The sequence below is a fragment of the Mercenaria mercenaria genome, chromosome 4, assembly GCF_021730395.1.
Source record: "Mercenaria mercenaria strain notata chromosome 4, MADL_Memer_1, whole genome shotgun sequence".
In the NCBI taxonomy this organism is placed as follows: Eukaryota; Metazoa; Mollusca; class Bivalvia; order Venerida; family Veneridae; genus Mercenaria; species Mercenaria mercenaria.
Genome location: NC_069364.1, coordinates 35,835,671 through 35,855,113, shown reverse-complemented (window position 1 = coordinate 35,855,113; position 19,443 = coordinate 35,835,671). Strand labels below are relative to the sequence as shown.

Below are 19,443 nucleotides of genomic sequence, written 5' to 3'. Positions count from 1 at the left end.
AAAGTTATACATGTACTATACATTACCTGCGTTTGCATGTCGGCATAATTGTGCAGACCTGTTTTAGAATAAAAAAGAATAACAGTAACGTGCAACAAAATTTAAAGTGTTTTTTTTTTTGTTTTGTTTTTTGACAATTTAAAAATGAACAAAACGATTACCCATTACATATGTTTCTCATATGACTATAAACATTACATGTCTTAAAAATCAAGTAGCAAGAACTCATTTGAATGGTTTTTAACATTATGTTCATTTATATGGAAAGAATAAGCAGAATCAAGGAAAGATTGATGAAAAATATGGATACGAAATAATTATAAGTTGTTGATTCTTTATAAAACTACAAGTTAGCTCTTAACGGTATATTACTCTAAGAAGTACGTGTTTCAATACCTTGAAAATATCCGTTTATGAAATTAATTTGGTACGTTGCTGAAGTTATTTTCTTGCCTGTCAGACAAGATTTTCCCGTGTTTTTGCCAGTTATGGAATAATTCGTCTTACACCCCGAGGAGTAAGATTACTCATGTGCTGTAGTTTATGAATGAATGCGTTAATTCATACACTACCATAATAATACGAGGGGCGTTCAATATGTAATGTTACTCCATATAACCGCTGGTTATTTTTAGATGCAGTTTTTTGGCACATGATAGAGCAATTTATTGGGAACACAATGCTATATAAATTATAAAAAATCGGCAGGTTTAAAGTAAAAATATAATCATTTGAGTGAGGTGTTCTCAGGTATACTGGACCATAATCATAATTTAGGTTTGTCCTGGGCATCCAGATTCTCAGAAAAAAAGAATAACTTGTAAAATCACAAAATTCTATCATTTTTCTACGAAGTACCGCAATTTGTGATGAGTTTGCTTTTGTTTTAAACTATTTATTGCATTTTTATGCCCCCCTTCGAAGAAGGAGGGGTATATTGTTTTGCAGATGTCGGTCGGTCGGAATGTAGACCAATCCGTTTCCGGATGATAACTAAAGAATGCTTGGGCCTAGGATAATGAAAGTTGATAGGGAGGTTGGTCATCACCAGCAGACGACCCCTATTGATTTTGAGGTCTGTATGTCAAAGGTCAAGGCCACAGTAACCCTGAATAGTAAAACGGATTCCAGATGATAACTCAAGAACACTTGGGCCTAGGATCATGATAGTTGATAGGGAGGTTTGTCATGACCAGCAGATGACCCCTATTGATTTTGAGGTCAGTATGTCAAAGGTCAAGGTCGCAGTGACCAGGAACAGTAAATTGGTTTCCGGGAAATAACTCAAGAACACTTGGGCCTAGTATCAGGAAAATTGATAGTTAGGTTGGCCATGACCAGCAGATGACCCCTATTGATTTTTAGGTCTAAGGTCAAGGTCACATTGCCCAGGAACAGTTAAACGGTTTCTGATCTTCTTGTCCAAAACCATAGGGCCTAGGGCTTTGATATTTGGTATGTAGCAAAATCTAGTGGTCCTCTAGCAAGATTGTTCAGATTATTTCCCTGGGGTCAAATATGGCCCAACCCCGGGGGTCACATAGTTTATATAGACTTATACAGGAAAAAACTTTGAAAAACTCTTGTCCAAAACCACAGGGCCTAGGGCTTTGATATTTTGTATATGACATCATCTAGTGGTCCTCTACTAAGATTGTTCAAATTATTCCCCTAGGGTCAAATATGGCTCCGTCCTGGGGGTCACATGGTTTACATAGACTTATATAGGGAAAAACTTTGAAAATCTTCTTGTCCAAACCACAAAGACTATGGCTTTGATATTTTGTAATGTAGCATCATCTAGTGGTTCTCTACCAAATTTGTTCAATTATCCCTCTAGGGTCAAATATGGCCCTGCCTCAGGGGTCATATGGTTCATATAGACTTATATAGGGAAAAACTTAGAATCTTCATGTCCATAACTTACATCATTCAGATTTGGACCACATGTATAGTTTTGAGTGGCAAGATGAACCTTGACATGAGTTGACCTTGATCTTGACCTAATGACCTACTTTCACATTTCTGTAGCTACAACCTTCAAATTTGGACCGCATGCATAGGTTTTTGTTCCAAATAGAATTTGACCTTGATTTTGACCTAGTGACCTACTTTCACATTTCTCAAGCTACAGGCTTCAAATTTGGACCACTTGCATGAAATGTGGAACATTCAAAAATGGCTGTGTATGGCGTTAAGATCACTCTGTAATCTCTTGTTGGGTTAATAGGTTAAAGGTCAAGGTCAGATTAAACCAGAATGGTAGAACTTTTGTTTGCAGTGAGCATATAATTTCTGTTCCTTGTGCAATTACTGAATGCATCAAGGGGGGCATTTCGTGTTCGACGAGCTCTTGTTAATTTTACAACACAACTAAAATTCTAAACTTGAGGTTGATTCCGTCTGGAATGGGTGTTGAGAGCGATTAATCAAAGTTGTAAGAACTAGTTACACAATCGAGAATTAAGATACTAGTATCAACTTAAGATACAACTGGGACTGCGTTTTGGGAGAAGTTGAGCGATAACTTTGCCTTAAAATATTTCACTTCGCCCTTCCCGCCCAAAAGAGCAAAGTTCCAGTCGCCCTAAAATTGGATGAAAGAAAAATATAATCAGCAATAAAGTGCGCCAAGATTATACGTCTCGGTTATGTAAAGTCTGTAACACAATACGCAATACACGGAATCTCACCGGGAGGCACGCACGGCAAAACGTGTCCATGACAACAAAAGATTATCACTCAATTTCAGGTTGACGCCGCTGAATTAGCTGCTAATTGTTTGCAGTTAATGTGATTGCAGTAAACGATGATAAAAGAATAAAAAGTAATAATTGAAGTTGACCAAAATCGGAGATTAGTGAGCCCGAAAAATTCGTAAAACAGCGTGTCAGACTCAGTACTTAATTACATGTCAGTCAGCCTACTGCCATACTTCCGTTTGTGGCGGCTAACAATATTGAAATTCACGAGATTTTTATTGACAAGGGGAGAACTTTCGAACTCGAGAAGCATCAAAGAAAATTCTCACGGGTCAAGCCGACGCACGGGGCATTTTGTGTGCGGGTCAAAAACGAGTTTTTCTCGATTTTCACGGGTCAAAACCCGGAACCTCGAGTCAACCGAACGCTTATCACAGTTTCGGAAAAAAGTCGTTTCGAAATTTTGGTTGCCGGGTATGGATCTAGAACACAATGTAGACTACCCGTTACTCCCGACGTTTATTTCACATTTTCTCCATCGGGATCTGCTTTATCTTTACTTCTCGGTCTGTATTTCTTTCATTAAAAACATATAAAGTTAAATATAATGCCGTTGACAAACTATTAAATTGGTTGTTTGATAAAAATAGCAGATGACTCTTTAGTTCATATTTGATATGTATAAAAGGGAGGTAATACATTTAACCAATTATTACATTTTTATGTCAAAATACGTTGTTTTTTTAAAATATTACCCCTGAGTTTTAAGTCTTTATCTACTGATCAATACAAACAACATTTCATTGAAAGTTCGAGAGTTTTATAAACTGTGTAGTTTGTCAAATTAAAGGAAGTATATATTTAATTTTTAAACCCGAAAAGCTCACATACGTGAACAATGCCACATTGAATAGGTTCATTGAAAATGCTGCTCTGGGACGGATGAAATCCGAGAAATAATAAGTACTGGTTGTATGTGGGTACTGGTGGTATGAGGAAACATGTGTTGTAACAAGTTGTCAAACATTTTACAGTAAAAACAGTGCAAAATTTTATGTGTACTGTACTGCTGAAACATTGCACTGTTTTTATTTATATGTCATAAACAGATAATAGTATAATACTAAAAATGAAACTGAATACACAATGTCATTGCTATGTAAGCAAGGTCCTGTTTCACGTTCGCAAAACTTCTCCCTATTTCTCCTGAAGGGAGAAGTCACTTCTCCCTAATTTTCCAGGCTAAGGTGGTCCCTGATACAAGAATTTTTTTAATGATGATTATCGTGCCTGACAAAATTGCAGAGGCTTATTGTACTCAACTTATCATTTTTTGAGTAAAAATATACACACTCAATTTACAACTGTTACAAACTTTTTTATTTTAGTTTTCAAATGTTTTTGTGAAGATCATGATTTGTTTTATCTGTTTAAACTGAAAATTGAACTGTAGATCTAGTTGTTGAATAGTAGAATCAAGGAATTGCATATTAAAATATCAATGTTTTGGACATAAAATTGTCCAGTATACCCGAGTACACCTCACTCAAATGATTATATTTTTACTGTGAATCTACCGATTTTTATAATTTATGTAGCATTATGTTCCCAATAAATTGCTCTAAAATGTGCCGAAAACCGCATCTAAAACTAACAAGCGGTTACAGAACTACTTACAGAGTAACATTACATATTGAACGCCCCTCTTAAAGTGCTTAAAAGAAAAACATTTATTTTATCTTATTTTTTCTATTGATTGAAGAATACTTTATGCAAGAAAAAGAGTCTATTATAGCTGAAGATGCAAATGAAAATATCTCGCTCTCGGGCAACTGTTCCGCAGTAAATCGGCCGAGACTCGTTACCACCTAAACAGTTAACTTCAAGCCAGATGTTCCTTCGGCACCTTCAACCAGTGAAAAAATTCTTACAGTCTACCTATGTGACATCACAAATACATGTATTCAGATCAAGCGACACAAAATGTATAGTGCACTAGCTCTAAAAACGTTTTTAAATTAGGTTTTCTTGTTTACTCCTCAGAAATAAATATGACTCCCGACACCTGTAGTCCTTTTAAGAATCGGTGTTTGATAAAAACAGCTGTTTTGTATTATTCGATTAATGCATTGTGTAGAGATAATTTTTCTAAATATTTAGAGCATTTTTCTTAAAGAGCAAATGGAATTTTCTTTAAGATAAATAAAATTTTAAAGCCTGAAGAAAAGATACAGCTTGTTAAAATGTTCAGAGAACGCTTATATGAGGTCAGATCTTCGCAAAATACTCCTCATCTGCAAACAGTAAACTTTACAAAATTTGTTACATGATAAAGGATATTCATTTATCTACATGACCATGTAAAAAGTTAAAAGTTTATCCTTTGCGGATATCGTTTATTTCTTAATTATATACCAAATATCACTGTTTTTCTTGCGTTATATAGCTTTTCCCACACAAATGACGTCATCAGTAACGTCACAACTGGTAACGTTCTTTTCGCCACGGTGTTCAATATATGACTGTAGATGTATTGGCAATACTTGTTTATCAAAATATTTAATTTTATTTTTTCCCATTATTTTAGGCCAATTTGTATAGGGAAGCATACCAGGCCCTTTAGAACTAATTTAAAACTGGGTTCCCTAAGCACTAGGTAAGGTCATAAAATATCATTATTAGATTCCAAAGGCCACATTTTCTCCTTTATCTTCAAAAAAAACTATAGAATGTTTGCCTCTATGAAATTTAGGTAAGATTTAACCCTGGATTATAGAGTTCTTTAAATAGGTCACATGGTCAAATGATAGAAAAAACGTTTGTCTACTTGATCATCATGAAACTTAGACAAATACCAAAATTCCAAAACTTGGTAACAAGGTTAAATCATAGAAAAACTTGTTTACCCTCTATAGAGGAGGCCACATTTTCTACTTGAACTTTATTAAACTTTGTCAGAATGTTTGTCATTAGGTCAGATTTGAAACTGGATTATCTAGGTCAGGACTAGGTCACTAAGTCAAATCATAGAAAGAGACCTAATTAACATTGGAAAGGTAACATTGTTTACCTGATCTGTGTGATGCTTGGTCAGAATGCTTGACTAATTAAAATCTATGATAAAACTAGGTCATAAGGTCATTTCATTGAAAAGCTTGGTTAATGATCTACCTGATTTACATAACACTTGCAATCATTTTTTCATATATGTATGCAGTATTTCCTATATGCATATAACGGGTTCTTTAAAAAAAATTCTTGTCAGAAAATGCTGACCCAATTTCAGACTAATTTCAACTTTTTTTTTGTACAATAGCTAAATTATGAGGCTTAATAGGTAAATTAAACGAGGGTTATCAGTTGGCATATAAGGGAGGACTGTTCTAGAAAGGTTCAAAAGCTACACATGTATACCATCAAGGATGTACCTCTGCGTGTTGGTCTTTGGATGACAGTATGTTAGAGAGTTTCGAAAACTTACGAACAAATCTACATTTGGCAGCGGGCTACATCAACAACAAATAATATATAGTCTTGACGTAATCAATACTACTTTCTATGATCACCAGTCTATTGTACATATAATATTTGAGTGAATGTTTTCTTGACAAATTGTTATGTATTATATAAATAAGGCTACTTATTATGCCCCCCTTCAAAGAAGGAGGGGTATATTGTTTTGCAGATGTCGGTCTGTCGGTCGGTCTGTATGTAGACCAATCCGTTTCTTGATGATAACTCAAGAACGCTTGGGCTTAGAATCATGAAAGTTGATAGGAAGGTTGGTCATCACCTGCAGATGACCCCTATTGATTTTGAGATCTGCATGTCAAAGGTCAAGGCCACAGTGACCCTGAACAGTTAAACGGTTTCCGGATGATAACTCAAGAACGCTTGGGCCTATAATCATGAAAGTTGATAGGGAGGTTGGTCATGACCAGCAGATGGCCCTTATTGATTTTGAGGTCAGTATGTCAAAGTTCCAGGCGAGAACGATGCTCACAGAAATGGAGTAGGCATCCTGATGAACAAGACAGCCTCTAGAAGTCTTCTAGAATGGGAGCCCATCAATGAAAGGATCATTACTGTTAGGTTCAAGTCCAAATTCCAAGAAGTCACTATTATACAGTGCTACGCCCCTACCAATGCTGCAGACCAGGAGGAGAAGGAGGACTTCTACAGCAACCTACAGAGCGTCATCGACAAGACTCCAAACAGAGATATTAAGATCGTCATGGGTGATATGAATGCGAAGGTTGGTAACAACAACGTAGGAAATGAGGTTATAATGGGGAAAGAAGGACTCGGGGAGATGAATGACAATGGAGAGTTATTCACTGACTTCTGCGGACAGAATGACCTTGTGATAGGAGGATCCATCTTCCCCCACAAGAATATCCATAAGTCAACTTGGACTTCCCCAGATCATACAGTGAATAACCAGATTGATCACGTGACGATCTCACGCAGATGGAGAAGAACCCTCACAGATGTCAGGGCCTACCGCAGTGCAGATGCTGGGTCAGACCACCAACTGGTAATAGCGAAGCTGCAAGTACGCATTGCCCGCGTTAAGAAGTCAGAACAGCAACGCCAACCCAGATTTGACACTACCAAGCTACGACGAGAAGAGGTGAAAAACTCCTTCAAGATATCCCTCAAGAACAGGTACCAGGCCTTGGCAGACCTAGAGGATGGCTCAATGGAAAAGAAGTGGGAGAGGGTTAGATGTACGTTCACCGACACCTGTAGGGAAGAACTAGGGCACAGAAAACGGACATACAAGACCTGGCTTTCAGATGGCACCATCATAAAGATAGAAGAAAGGCAGACAGTTAGACAGCGTCTGCTCCAAACCAAAAACAAGGGCACAAAAACACGCCATCCAACAAGAGTACTCCATCTTAAATAGACAGGTAAAAAGAAGCGCCAGGGCTGACAAGAGAACCCAGGTAGATAAACTGGCAGAAGAGGCACAGACAGCAGCCCATAGAAACGACATGAAGACACTGTATACTATCACCAGACAGCTGACAGGCAGGAAGGGAGGAGGAACCAACAACAAGCCAGTAAAGGATAAAGATGGAAACGTCCTATCCAAACCAGCGGAACAGATGGACCGATGGAGAGAGCACTTTGACTCTCTTCTAAGTGGTACACCAGTTATAGATCCACCACAGTTAGAGGCTGGAGAAGTGCTGGAGATAGACATAGGACCCATAACCAGGAAAGAAGTTATCTCAGCCATCAATAAGCTGAAGAACGGAAAGGCTCCTGGACCTGACAGCATCCCACCAGAGGCACTAAAGACATCAGCAGCAGCTACAGCTGACATCATTTAGGGCCTACTACAGACTATCTGGGATGAAGAGACAGTACCAGCTGAATGGCAGAATGGGTACATTGTCAAGCTGCCAAAGAAAGGTGACCTCAGCGATTGTCAGAACTGGCGTGGAATCCAGCTGCTCTCCATACCTAGTAAAGTCCTCACTCGCACTATCCTAGAGAGGATGAAGAAGGCAGTAGACTCACAACTGAGGGAAGAACAAACAGGCTTCAGACCTGGAAGATCTTGAACAGACCAGATAGCTACTCTCCATATAATCATAGAACAGTCTATAGAATGGCGATCCCCACTTTATGTCACCTTCATTGACTTCAAGAAGGCCTTCGACATGATAGACAGGACTGCAATCTGGAGCATACTCGCACACTACGGTATCCCAGACAAGATCGTCAACATTATTCGGAGCATGTACAACAACAACACCTGTCAAGTCATCCATGACATGAACCTTACAGATCCCTTTGCTGTCAATAACGGAGTACAACAAGGATGTCTACTGTCTCCTCTCATCTTCTCACTGGTGATTGACTGGGTGATGAAAGCAACAATGGAGCAACCTAGAGGGATCCAATGGACACTTACCAAACAACTCGAAGACTTGGACTTTGCAGACGACATCGGTCTCCGGTCTCACACCCACAGACAGATGCAAGAGAAGTAAAGCATTTACAAGCTGTAGGAAGACGAACTGGCCTGGAAGTGAACAGAAATAAGACAAAAAGCCTGCGGATCAATGCGGCCCAGGATACAGCTATCCTCATAGAAGGGGAACCTATAGAAGATGTACCCCAGTTCACATACCTCGGCAGTGAAGTCAGTAACACAGGAGGCACAGAAGAAGATATAAGGTCCAGAATAGGAAAAGCTAGGTACGCTTTCATCACCTTAAAGCCAATCTGGGACAACAGGGCCATACACCTCCGGACAAAGATCAGACTGTTTAACACCAATGTTAAAACAGTTCTGTTATACGGCTCAGAGACCTGGAGATACACAAAAGCACTAGACAAGAAACTCCAGGTCTTCATCAATACAAGCCTGAGAAGAATCCTCCGCATCAGATGGCCGGAACGAATCTCAAACCAGGAGTTGTGGCAAAGAACCAACCAAAGGCCAATTGCAGAAGAAATCCAGATGAAGAAATGGAGATGGATTGGCCACACCATTAGAAAAGGCTAATCATGCACAGCCCATCAGTCTCTGGACTGGAACCCGCAAGGAAGTCGCAGAAGAGGTCGTCCCGTGCAGACATGGCGGAGGACCCTAGACTCTGAGCTACAAAAAATCCAGATGTCTTGGGGAGAAGCTAAACAGGTTGCCATGGACCATACCAGATGGAGAGCTGTTGTGAAGGCCCTATGTCCCTCCAGGGATGAAGAGGACTAAGTAAGTAAGTAAATGTCAAAGTTCAAGGTCACAGTGACCAGGAACAGTTAAATGATTTCCGAATGATAACTCACGATTGCTTGGGCCTAGGATCGTGAAAGTTGATAGGGAGGTTGTTCATGACCAGCAGATGACCCCTATTGATTTTGCGGTCAGTATTTCAAAGTTCAAGGTCACAGTGACCCGGAACAGTTAAATGATTTCCGGATGATAACTCAAGATTGCTTGGGCCTAGGATCGTGAAAGTTGATAGGGAGGTTGGTCATGACCAGCAGATGACCACTATTGATTTTGAGATCTGTATGTCAAAGGTCAAGGCCACAGTGACCCTGAACAGTTAAACGGTTTCCGGATGATAACTCAAGAACGCTTGGGCCTAGGATCATGAAAGTTGATAGGGAGGTTGGTCATGACCAGCAGATGACCCCTATTGATTTTGAGGTCAGTAGGTCAAGGTCACAATGACCAGGAACAGTAAAACGGTTTCTGGGCGATAACTCAAGAATGATTGGACCTAGGATCAGGAAAATTGATTGGGAGATTGATAATGACCAGCAGATGACCCCTATTGATTTTGAGGTCATTTGGTCAAAGTTTAAGGTCACATTGGCCAGGACGATAACTTGAGAATGCTTGGGCCAAGGGTCATGACAGATGATAGAGGGGTTCATCATGACCAGCAGATGACCCCTATTGATTTTAAGGTCAGTAGGTCAAAGGTCAAGGTTACAGTGACCCAGAACATTTAAACCGTTTCCAGACAATAACTTGAGAACGCTTGGGCCTAGGATCATAAAACTTGATAGGGAGGTTGGTCATGACCTGTAGATGACCCCTATAGATTTTTAGGTCTGTAAGCTAAAGGTCAAGGTCACATTGACCCGGAACAGTAAACCCTTTCCAGATGATACCTTGAGAACGCTTGGGCCTAGGATCACTAAACTTAATAGGGAGGTTGATCATGACCAGCAGTTGACCCCTGTTGATTTCGAGGTCAATAGGTCAAATGTCACATTGAACCAGAACAGTAGAACTTTTGTTTACAGTGAGCAAATAATTTCTGTTTCTTGTGCAATTACTGAATGCATCAAGGGGGGCATTTCGTGTTCGACGAGCTCTTGTTAAGAATAGCCATTGTGTCGACTTCCACAAAACAAAAACACAATTTTCAGATATATAATGTTTTGACAAATAAGGACCATGGGTCCCTTCTCTTATTCTTAACTATAAGCTAGAAGACATAAATTTAAATGTATTTCCATGTAGCTAGGTTAAAAGTATCGAGTAGAATAGAAAAATCCAATTATTTTTCAAAATTCAACACGATATCACATAATACACCAACTTTCACAATTCTTGGAGCACGGGTTGTATAATTCAACACATTTCTGCGAAATCAACTTCTAGTTTAGCTGACCCTAGAAATACAATGTATTGATGTCACGACTTGAATAAATTAATCGTGACACCTATACATTGAACGTGTTGCAACCCCACTTCTTTAATTCATGGGCTGTTGCCTTTAAACTCCGCTACCTTGTTAAAAATAAGTTTCTACAAACGACCGACCCTGCTAAAACAACAGTAGAAGTCGGTGGGGTCATGATTTCCGGATGATAACTCAAGATTGCTTGGGCCTAGGATTGTGAAAGTTGATAGGAGGTTGGTCTTGACCAGCAGATTACCACTATTGATTTTGAGATCTGTATGTCAAAGGTCAAGGCCACAGTGACCCTGAACAGTTAAACGGTTTCCGGATGATAACTCAAGAACGCTTGGGCCTAGGATCATGAAAGTTGATAGGGAGGTTGGTCATGACCAGCAGATGACCCTTATTGATTTTGAGGTCAGTATTTCAAAGTTCAAGGTCACAGTGACCTGGAACAGTTAAATGATTTCCGGATGATAACTCAAGATTGCTTGGGCCTAGGATCGTGAAAGTTGAAAGGGAGGTTGGTCATGACCAGCAGATGACCCCTATTGATTTTGAGGTCAGTAGGTCAAGGTCACAGTGACCAGGAACAGTAAAACGGTTTCCGGGCGATAACTCAAGAACGATTGGACCTAGGATCAGGAAAATTGATTGGGAGATTGATCATGACCAGCAGATGACCCCTATTGATTTTGAGGTCATTTGGTTTAAGTTCAAGGTCAGATTGGCCAGGAACAGTTAAACAGTTTCTGGACAATAACTTGAAAACGCTTGGGCCAAGGGTCATGAAAGATGATAGAGGGGTTCATCATGACCAGCAGATGACCCCTATTGATTTTAAGGTCAGTAGGTCAAAGGTCAAGGTTACAGTGACCCAGAACATTTAAACCGTTTCCAGACAATAACTTGAGAACGCTTGGGCCTAGGATCATAAAACTTGATAGGGAGGTTGGTCATGACCTGTATATGACCCCTATAGATTTTTAGGTCTGTAAGCTAAAGGTCAAGGTCACATTGACCCGGAACAGTAAACCCTTTCCGGACGATACCTTGAGAACGCTTGGGCCTAGGCATTGTGTCTACTTCCACAAAACAAAGACACAATTTTCAGATATATAGAATAATGTTTTGAGAAATAAGGATCACGGGTCCCTTCATTTATTCTTAACTATTAGCTAGAAGACATAAATTTAAATGTATTTCCATGTAGCTAGGTTAAAAGTATTGAGTAGAATAGAAAAATCCAATTATTTTTCAAAATTCAACAGGATATCACATAATACACCAACTTTCACAATTCTTGGAGCACGGGTTGTATAATTGGTCTTGACCAGCAGATGACCCCTATTGATTTTGAGATCTGTATGTCAGAGGTCAAGGCCACAGTGATCCTGAACAGTTAAACGGTTTCCGGATGATAACTCAAGAACGCTTGGGCCTAGGATCATGAAAGTTAATAGGAAGGTTGGTCATGACCAGCAGATGACCCCTATTGATTTTGAGGTCAGTAGGTCAAAGGTCAAGGTTACAGTGACCCGGAACATTTAAACCGTTTCCAGACAATAACTTGAGAACGCTTGGGCCTAGGATCATAAAACTTGATAGGGAGGTTGGTCATGACCTGTAGATGACCCCTATAGATTTTTAGGTCTGTAAGCTAAAGGTCAAGGTCACATTGACCCGGAACAGTAAACCCTTTCCGGATGATACCTTGAGAACGCTTGGGCCTAGGATCACTAAACTTAATAGGGAGGTTGATCATGACCATCAGTTGACCCCTGTTGATTTCGAGGTCAATAGGTCAAATGTCACATTGAACCAGAACAGTAGAATTTTTGTTTACAGTGAGCAAATAATTTCTGTTCCTTGTGCAATTACTGAATGCATCAAGGGGGGCATTTCGTGTTCGACGAGCTCTTGTTAAGAATAGCCATTGTGTCGACTTCCACAAAACAAAAACACAATTTTCAGATATATAGAATAATGTTTTGACAAATAAGGATCATGGGTCCCTTCTCTTATTCTTAACTATAAGCTAGAAGACATAAATTTAAATGTATTTCCATGTAGCTAGGTTAAAAGTATCGAGTAGAATAGAAAAATCCAATTATTTTTCAAAATTCAACACAATATCACATAATACACCAACTTTCACAATTCTTGGAGCACGGGTTGTATAATTCTATAATTCAACACATTTCTGTGAAATCAACTTCTAGTTTAGCTGACCCTAGAAATACAATGTATTGATGTCACGACTTAAATTAATCGTGACACCTATACATTAAACATGTTGCAACCCCACTTCTTTAATTCATGGGCTGTTGCCTTTAAACTCCGCTACTTTGTTAAAAATAAGTTTCTACAAACGACCGACCCTGCTAAAACAACTGTAGAAGTCGGTGGGGTCCACCAAACTAGAAACTTGACCTATCTTCCCGAAAATCCTGCTGTTTCGACTTCCACACATGAAAAAAAAAAGAACTATATACATAAAAATCGTGTTATGAATGTTTTTACAATTAAGGAATACGGATCTTTTCCCTGTTTTTTTTGGTTTTTTTTAGAAGATATATATCGAACTTATATAAGCTGCAAGTCATTAAGCAAAGCACTGGCGGGTCACATGAATGGAATGTAGGGTTACATCGAGAGAAGACGCAAATGCTCCCTTGTGATGCTTTGATTCTATCTTGCATAAATGAAATCAAACAGTTTCATTAATCGGGGAAACATACGAAGGCCGACATCGAGAAACTTCACATCATCATGCAAACGCCCCCATGTGATATCCTACATAACTAATCACTCGTTATGTACTGCTTTGATTCTATTTTGCTTAATGATCTATTTTAAAGACTCTGTAGTTGTTACTCTATTTTATTAACGTTTCGTCCTTATGGCCTTTATCAAAATGACAAATTTCGAGTAAATTTCTACATCATGGCATTTTACAATTGTAATACAAATCTTGACTTACCGGAAATGCCAATTTTGTAAATAATGAAATAGGTCTTGTAACATTACATATTGAAACAAATATTTAACATAAAAAACGTGCAGATGCAGCACGATTGCATGCATAACATAGTACATATAATGCTACATTAACAGTCAGTCAATGTTTAAGTTTAATAATTGTCCGTAGCAATATATATCCTACAGCTGTATTTACAAATGTACATAAAAATTGGAAATCTTAAACAAATATTTTTACTCAATTTTACATCAATCGTGAAAAAATATTAAAAAGATAGAATTAGATATAGGAAATAAATAATTTGAATCGGTCATTATAAAAGCTGTACAAAAATAGGAAAAAAAATAAGAATAAAGGGAAGTAATTCAAAAATCCAATATATTTTTAGACGAAATCAAACACTTACTTATATAGCAAAGGCTAAATTAGAGAAATCTTTATAATACGTTTCTAACTATTTTTATCGGCATATTTTCATGCGCTTCGGTCATATCCGGGGTTTTCTGAAATGTTTTAAAGGAATACACTGTTCACTTTTCAAATTAGCCATGATTGATGGGTCAACAGACCTAAAAACATATTTTTCATGCGAAATGACGCATTCTTTAACGGTTAACCTTTCTGTCTTTACATATGTATTAAAATATCAATGGACTGTAGAACAATGTTCAGAGAACAGTTTATATCAATAAAAATATCTGTCGATTAGCCCGAAAATCGGGTAAAAACATTACGGCGGATTAATCTGCCTTTCAGTGAAAACTGTCAGTATGATATTCTTGCAATCTCTGAAATACAGTAGTGATAGGTCTCAACAGCTTCGCAGTTTCAACCTAAACACAACAATATCAACATCATATCCAACATTAAGGTAGTTCTGCACGTTTGAAAAACCGGAAGTGATGGGGTAACGTTGTTTATCCGGAAAACGTAGAATAAAGCCTGGATACGGCGTACGGAAATGAAAATCAATTTATAAACTAATCAAAACCTATGAGTAAATTTATTACCATGGCACTGTTGCTATATTTCTAAAGTTAAAATATGATATTAAAACATACGGCACGTTAAAAAATTCAAAATAATGTATTAAAATTAGCGTGAAATGTCCGCTTCACTTTAATCATGGTCAAATATCTCAAAAGTAAGCACACGGACCTATACGTTTTATTTCACCAAATTATAGTCCATGTGTTTATCAACAACCGTAAGAAGTTTCATAAAAATCTACATTGTAGAAAAAATTCTATTCGCGAAAATGTTATGAAATTTATGATTTTTACATAGACTCCCATTATGAAATATTACATAAGGTCCAAATTTTTCAAATCAGTCTAGCAAAAAATCAAGCACACGACCCTATCTTTTTTATTTGTTGAATTTTCTAGGTATATTCTGAAAAATTTCGATCCAAACGTGCAGAACTACCTTAACTAGGTATATTTTATCTCTTTTTATGCCCCACTTCGAAGAAGGAGGGGTATATTGTTTTGCAGATGTCGGTCGGTATGTAGACCACTCCATTTCCGGATGATAACTCAAGAACGCTTAGGCCTAGTATCATGAATATTGATAGGGAGATTGGTCATAACCAGCAGATGAGCCTTATTGATTTTGAGATCAGTAGGTCAAAGGTCAAGGTCACAGTGACCAAGAACAGTTAAATGGTTTCCGGATGATACTCAAGAACGCTTAAGCCTAGGATCATGAAAATTGACAGGAAGGTTGATTATGACCATCAGATGACCCCTATCGATTTTGAGATCAATAGGTCAATGGTCAAGGTCACAGTGTCACAGAACAGTTAAATGGTTTCCGGATGATAACTCGAGAATGCTTGGGCCTAGGATCATGAAAGTTGACAGGGAGGTTGGTCATGACCAGCAGATGACCCCTATCGATTTTAAGGTCAGTAGGTTAAAGGTCAACACTTTCTATTCAATTTTGTCATTAAAATAATAAGAAAAAAATACTTCAAGTCGGGGGACAGGGGTTTCTCAATCTGACTAAAGTACTTGATCTTCTAAATAAAGATCTGAGTATGACCCATTCACATTTATCTTTCTGTATATTTGGATTTCCGATATTGCTATTTTTCACCCGGGACACCGGCTGCCTGACACCTTACGTGACCAAGTCCGTACTGTGACATATACTATCTCTCAAAACATGAGGGCGCAGTCATGGTGTGGTCGTCATGAGAATTCTAAACATGAAAAACCCAGGCTAAATACAATGTATAGATTTTTTAAACTTCTACTTTCACTTTCAAAATGTTGAAAGCAAGGCTCTGATTGGCTAGCGGAAGGGTTGTCAGAACGAGTCTATCAATAGCACGTCTTCAGATCCAAAGCATAGGAGGTATCCTTCAGTCAGATTGGGGGTTTCTAAAAAAAATAGAATGAGCCTAGATGAATGGTCACCGGATCTATGATGGACATACATGTAAATTTCGGTCAGTGAAAAAAATGTGAATTTTGGAATTTAAGAACATTATAGAACAGGAAAAAAAGCAATGACAGTTTGAACAATGGAAGTTTTACAAAGGTGAGAATGTTTACAAATTAGCTGAAGGTGGTGTAATATTCTAAGTCAAACTAACTTAGATTAGATAACACTTTTATAAAATGCTGAAACGTTTTCAAAACGGAACAGAAATTATTTCAGGGACTACATCTTCCGCTGAATGCAATAACTAATAATGATGGCGGATTATGGTTTCATCGGTCACGCAAAATATTGCAAAGGGCTCTTTCATGTAGTTCATGTAGAGTAGAAGCCAGAACATCCTTAGATGTTAAATGTTGTCGCTTCTTAGGCCCGCAACAAGACATCTGAATCCCCACATTGTCAATAACTGTCCAATCTGTCGTTTTGATGTCCTCTTTTTATAGCGGAAATGTTAGCTTTATTATAGTCAAATCTTGGTGCATTATTGGTCTTTATCTCTTTAAAACAGATAAAATCAAAAATCAATGTCAAGTGATCACTTTTTCCTACCCCTGGATTGTATGTGAGTTCTGCAACCATGTCTTCCTCATTTGTGAAGATCAAGTCTAGAATGGACGGTTCATTTCCTGGATGGTATCTTGTTGGCTCCTTCACATGTTGTTATAAAAACAAATCCTTAACCTCTATAAATTCAGTTTCAGGATGATGTTCACTTGTACTTGTTGCAAGTAAATCCCAGTCAATGTTTTTGAAGTTAAAATCACCTATCACTAAGAGGTGGGAATAGTTCAACGCACACATATGGTTTAACATTTCATACATTTTGTCCTGATTTATTCTGTCGCTATTTGGACTTTTATATATACAGCCAATCAAAACCTTATCATTTCTTTCAAGATCAATTTCTACCCATACAGATTCATTAAAATTGTTAACTTTTTCAATCCTAATGGCACGAAGTTCTTGTTTTACATAGATCACTGTTCCACTTTTACCATTTTCACCAAAAAATGCATCATATCCATTTATTTTGTATAATTCTTCCTGGGTACAGTCAATAATAGAGTTTTTCGGATATACTTCAGTTATTGCCAAAATATCACATCTCTTTTCAGACAAAATTGTTGTTAATTCTAGCTGCTTTTCTTTCGTGAGACAATCTGCATTAGTATATAAGACATTTAACATGCTCTTTACATAAAATTACAAATCAATTTTTGAAGTGCGTTTATTCCCTTCATTATACCCCCACAAAACGAAGTTTGTGGGGGGGGTATATAGGAGTGAGCTTGGTGGATGGTTGGTCGGTCGGTCCATTGGTTTTGCATGGTTTCCGGATGATAACTCAAGAAAGGCTAGACCAATTTAAATAATTTTTGGTACACAAGTGTAACATCAGAAAATACAGGTCAAGTTTGAATTTGGGGTCAGTAGGTCAAAGGTCAAGGTCACAGGGACCCTGAACAGTTAAACGGTTTCCGGATGATAACTTGAGAACGTTTGGGCCTAGGATCATAAATTTTGGTACACAGGTGTAACATCATGAAATGCAGGTCAAGTTCGACTTTGAGGTCTGTGGGTCAAAGGTCAAGGTCACAGGGACTCGGAACAGTTAAATGGTTTCCGGATGATAACTTGAGAACGCTTGGGCCTAGGATCATAAATTTTGGTACACAGGTGTAACATCATGAAATGCAGGTCAAGTTTGACTTTGACTTTGAGGTCTGTAGGTCAAGGTCACAGGGACTTGGAACAGTTAAATGGTTTCCGGATGATAACTTGAGAACGCTTGGGCCTAGGATCATTAATTTTGATACACAGGTGTAACATCATGAAATGCAGGTCAAGTTTGACTTTGAGGTCTGTAGGTCAAAGATCAAGGTCACTGTGGCTTGGAACAGTTAAATGGTTTCCGGATGATAACTTAAGAACACTTTGGCCTAGGATCATAAATTTTGGTACACAGGTGTAACATCATGAAATATAGGTCAAGTTCTACTTTGAGGTCAGTAAGTCAAAGGTCAAGGTCACAGTGACTTGGAACAGTTAAACGGTTTCCGGATGATAACTTGAGAATGCTTGGGCCTAGGATCATGAAAATTGATAGGGAGGTTGGTTATGACTAGCAGATGACCCCTAATGATTTTGAGGTCAGTAGGTCACAGGTCAAGGTCACAGTGACCCGGAACATTTAAACAGTTTGCAGACAATAACTTGAGAATGCTTGGGACTAGGATCAGGAAACTTAATCTGGAGGTTGGTCATGTCCAGCAGATGACCCATATTGATTTTGAGTTCCAAAGGTTATTTAAACCTTTTACGGATAACTTGAGAATGCTTGGGCAGAGGGTCATGAAACTTCATAGGGAGGTTGATCATGACTAGCAGATGACCTCTATTGATTTGTGGTCAGTAGGTCAAAGGTCAAGCAAGTTCGGCTTTGACATTGGCTTAGTTCTGTGATAAGGCCATATTGTGGGGGTATAATTCGTCACTCCTGTGACAACTCAAGATACAATCAGTAAAAAACATTTTCATTCTTATTCACAGTTAAAACATTAGTCAGTTTGGCTGCAGTTTATGCACGGTACTGCAGTCAGTCACACGTGCTTCAACTGGAGCTCCTAAGTTATAGTGACCACCGGCCTGAATCCCCCTTGAATAGTTACATCATTGCTCTCACGGTTTTGACTAATATTCATTATAGTTTCATCACTGAAAACATCACGTACTTGTTGGCTGAAGATGTTAGAAGATAACTCCATGGGACTGTTACCTCCAGTTGGTGGTACTAATAGAAGGTTTGTTTTTACGTTGTTTTCATTTTCTTCTTTGTTTCTCTCTCTTCGGTTTTTGAGGTCACTTCGTTGCTCCATTGTAAGGTCTTTAAAGATGACTACTTTTACATATTTGCCCCCTGCTTTACTTCCGATGTTACATATTTGCCCCCTGCTTTACTTCCGATGTTTGAAGAGTTATCTAAAAGTGCCTTTCTTTGCTTCCTGTCCTTTAAGATGACCTTGAGTACACGAGTTTTTTTGTTGTCTTTTTTTCCAAGTCTGTATGTCGTTTCAGTAAGTAAATTAGGTACACCAATTGCTTCAGCTATTTCTTTCAGATTTTCTTCATCATATTCCTTGTTTTC

At 38.3% G+C, this 19,443-nt stretch overlaps 1 protein-coding gene across 1 annotated transcript; it reads left to right on the top strand.

Moving 5' to 3' along the window:
- Positions 1–6,726: 6,726 nt before the first annotated feature.
- Positions 6,727–7,614, top strand: LOC123552809 (craniofacial development protein 2-like). The gene has a single exon (XM_045342551.2). It carries the CDS (start codon positions 6,727–6,729, stop codon positions 7,612–7,614), a length of 888 nt encoding a protein of 295 aa, XP_045198486.2.
- The last annotated feature ends 11,829 nt before the right edge of the window (positions 7,615–19,443 follow it).

Bases quoted from the DNA above. Each gene is read 5' to 3' on its own strand.
- LOC123552809 (XM_045342551.2), top strand. From the start codon at position 6,727: ATGAACAAGACAGCCTCTAGAAGTCTTCTAGAATGGGAGCCCATCAAT.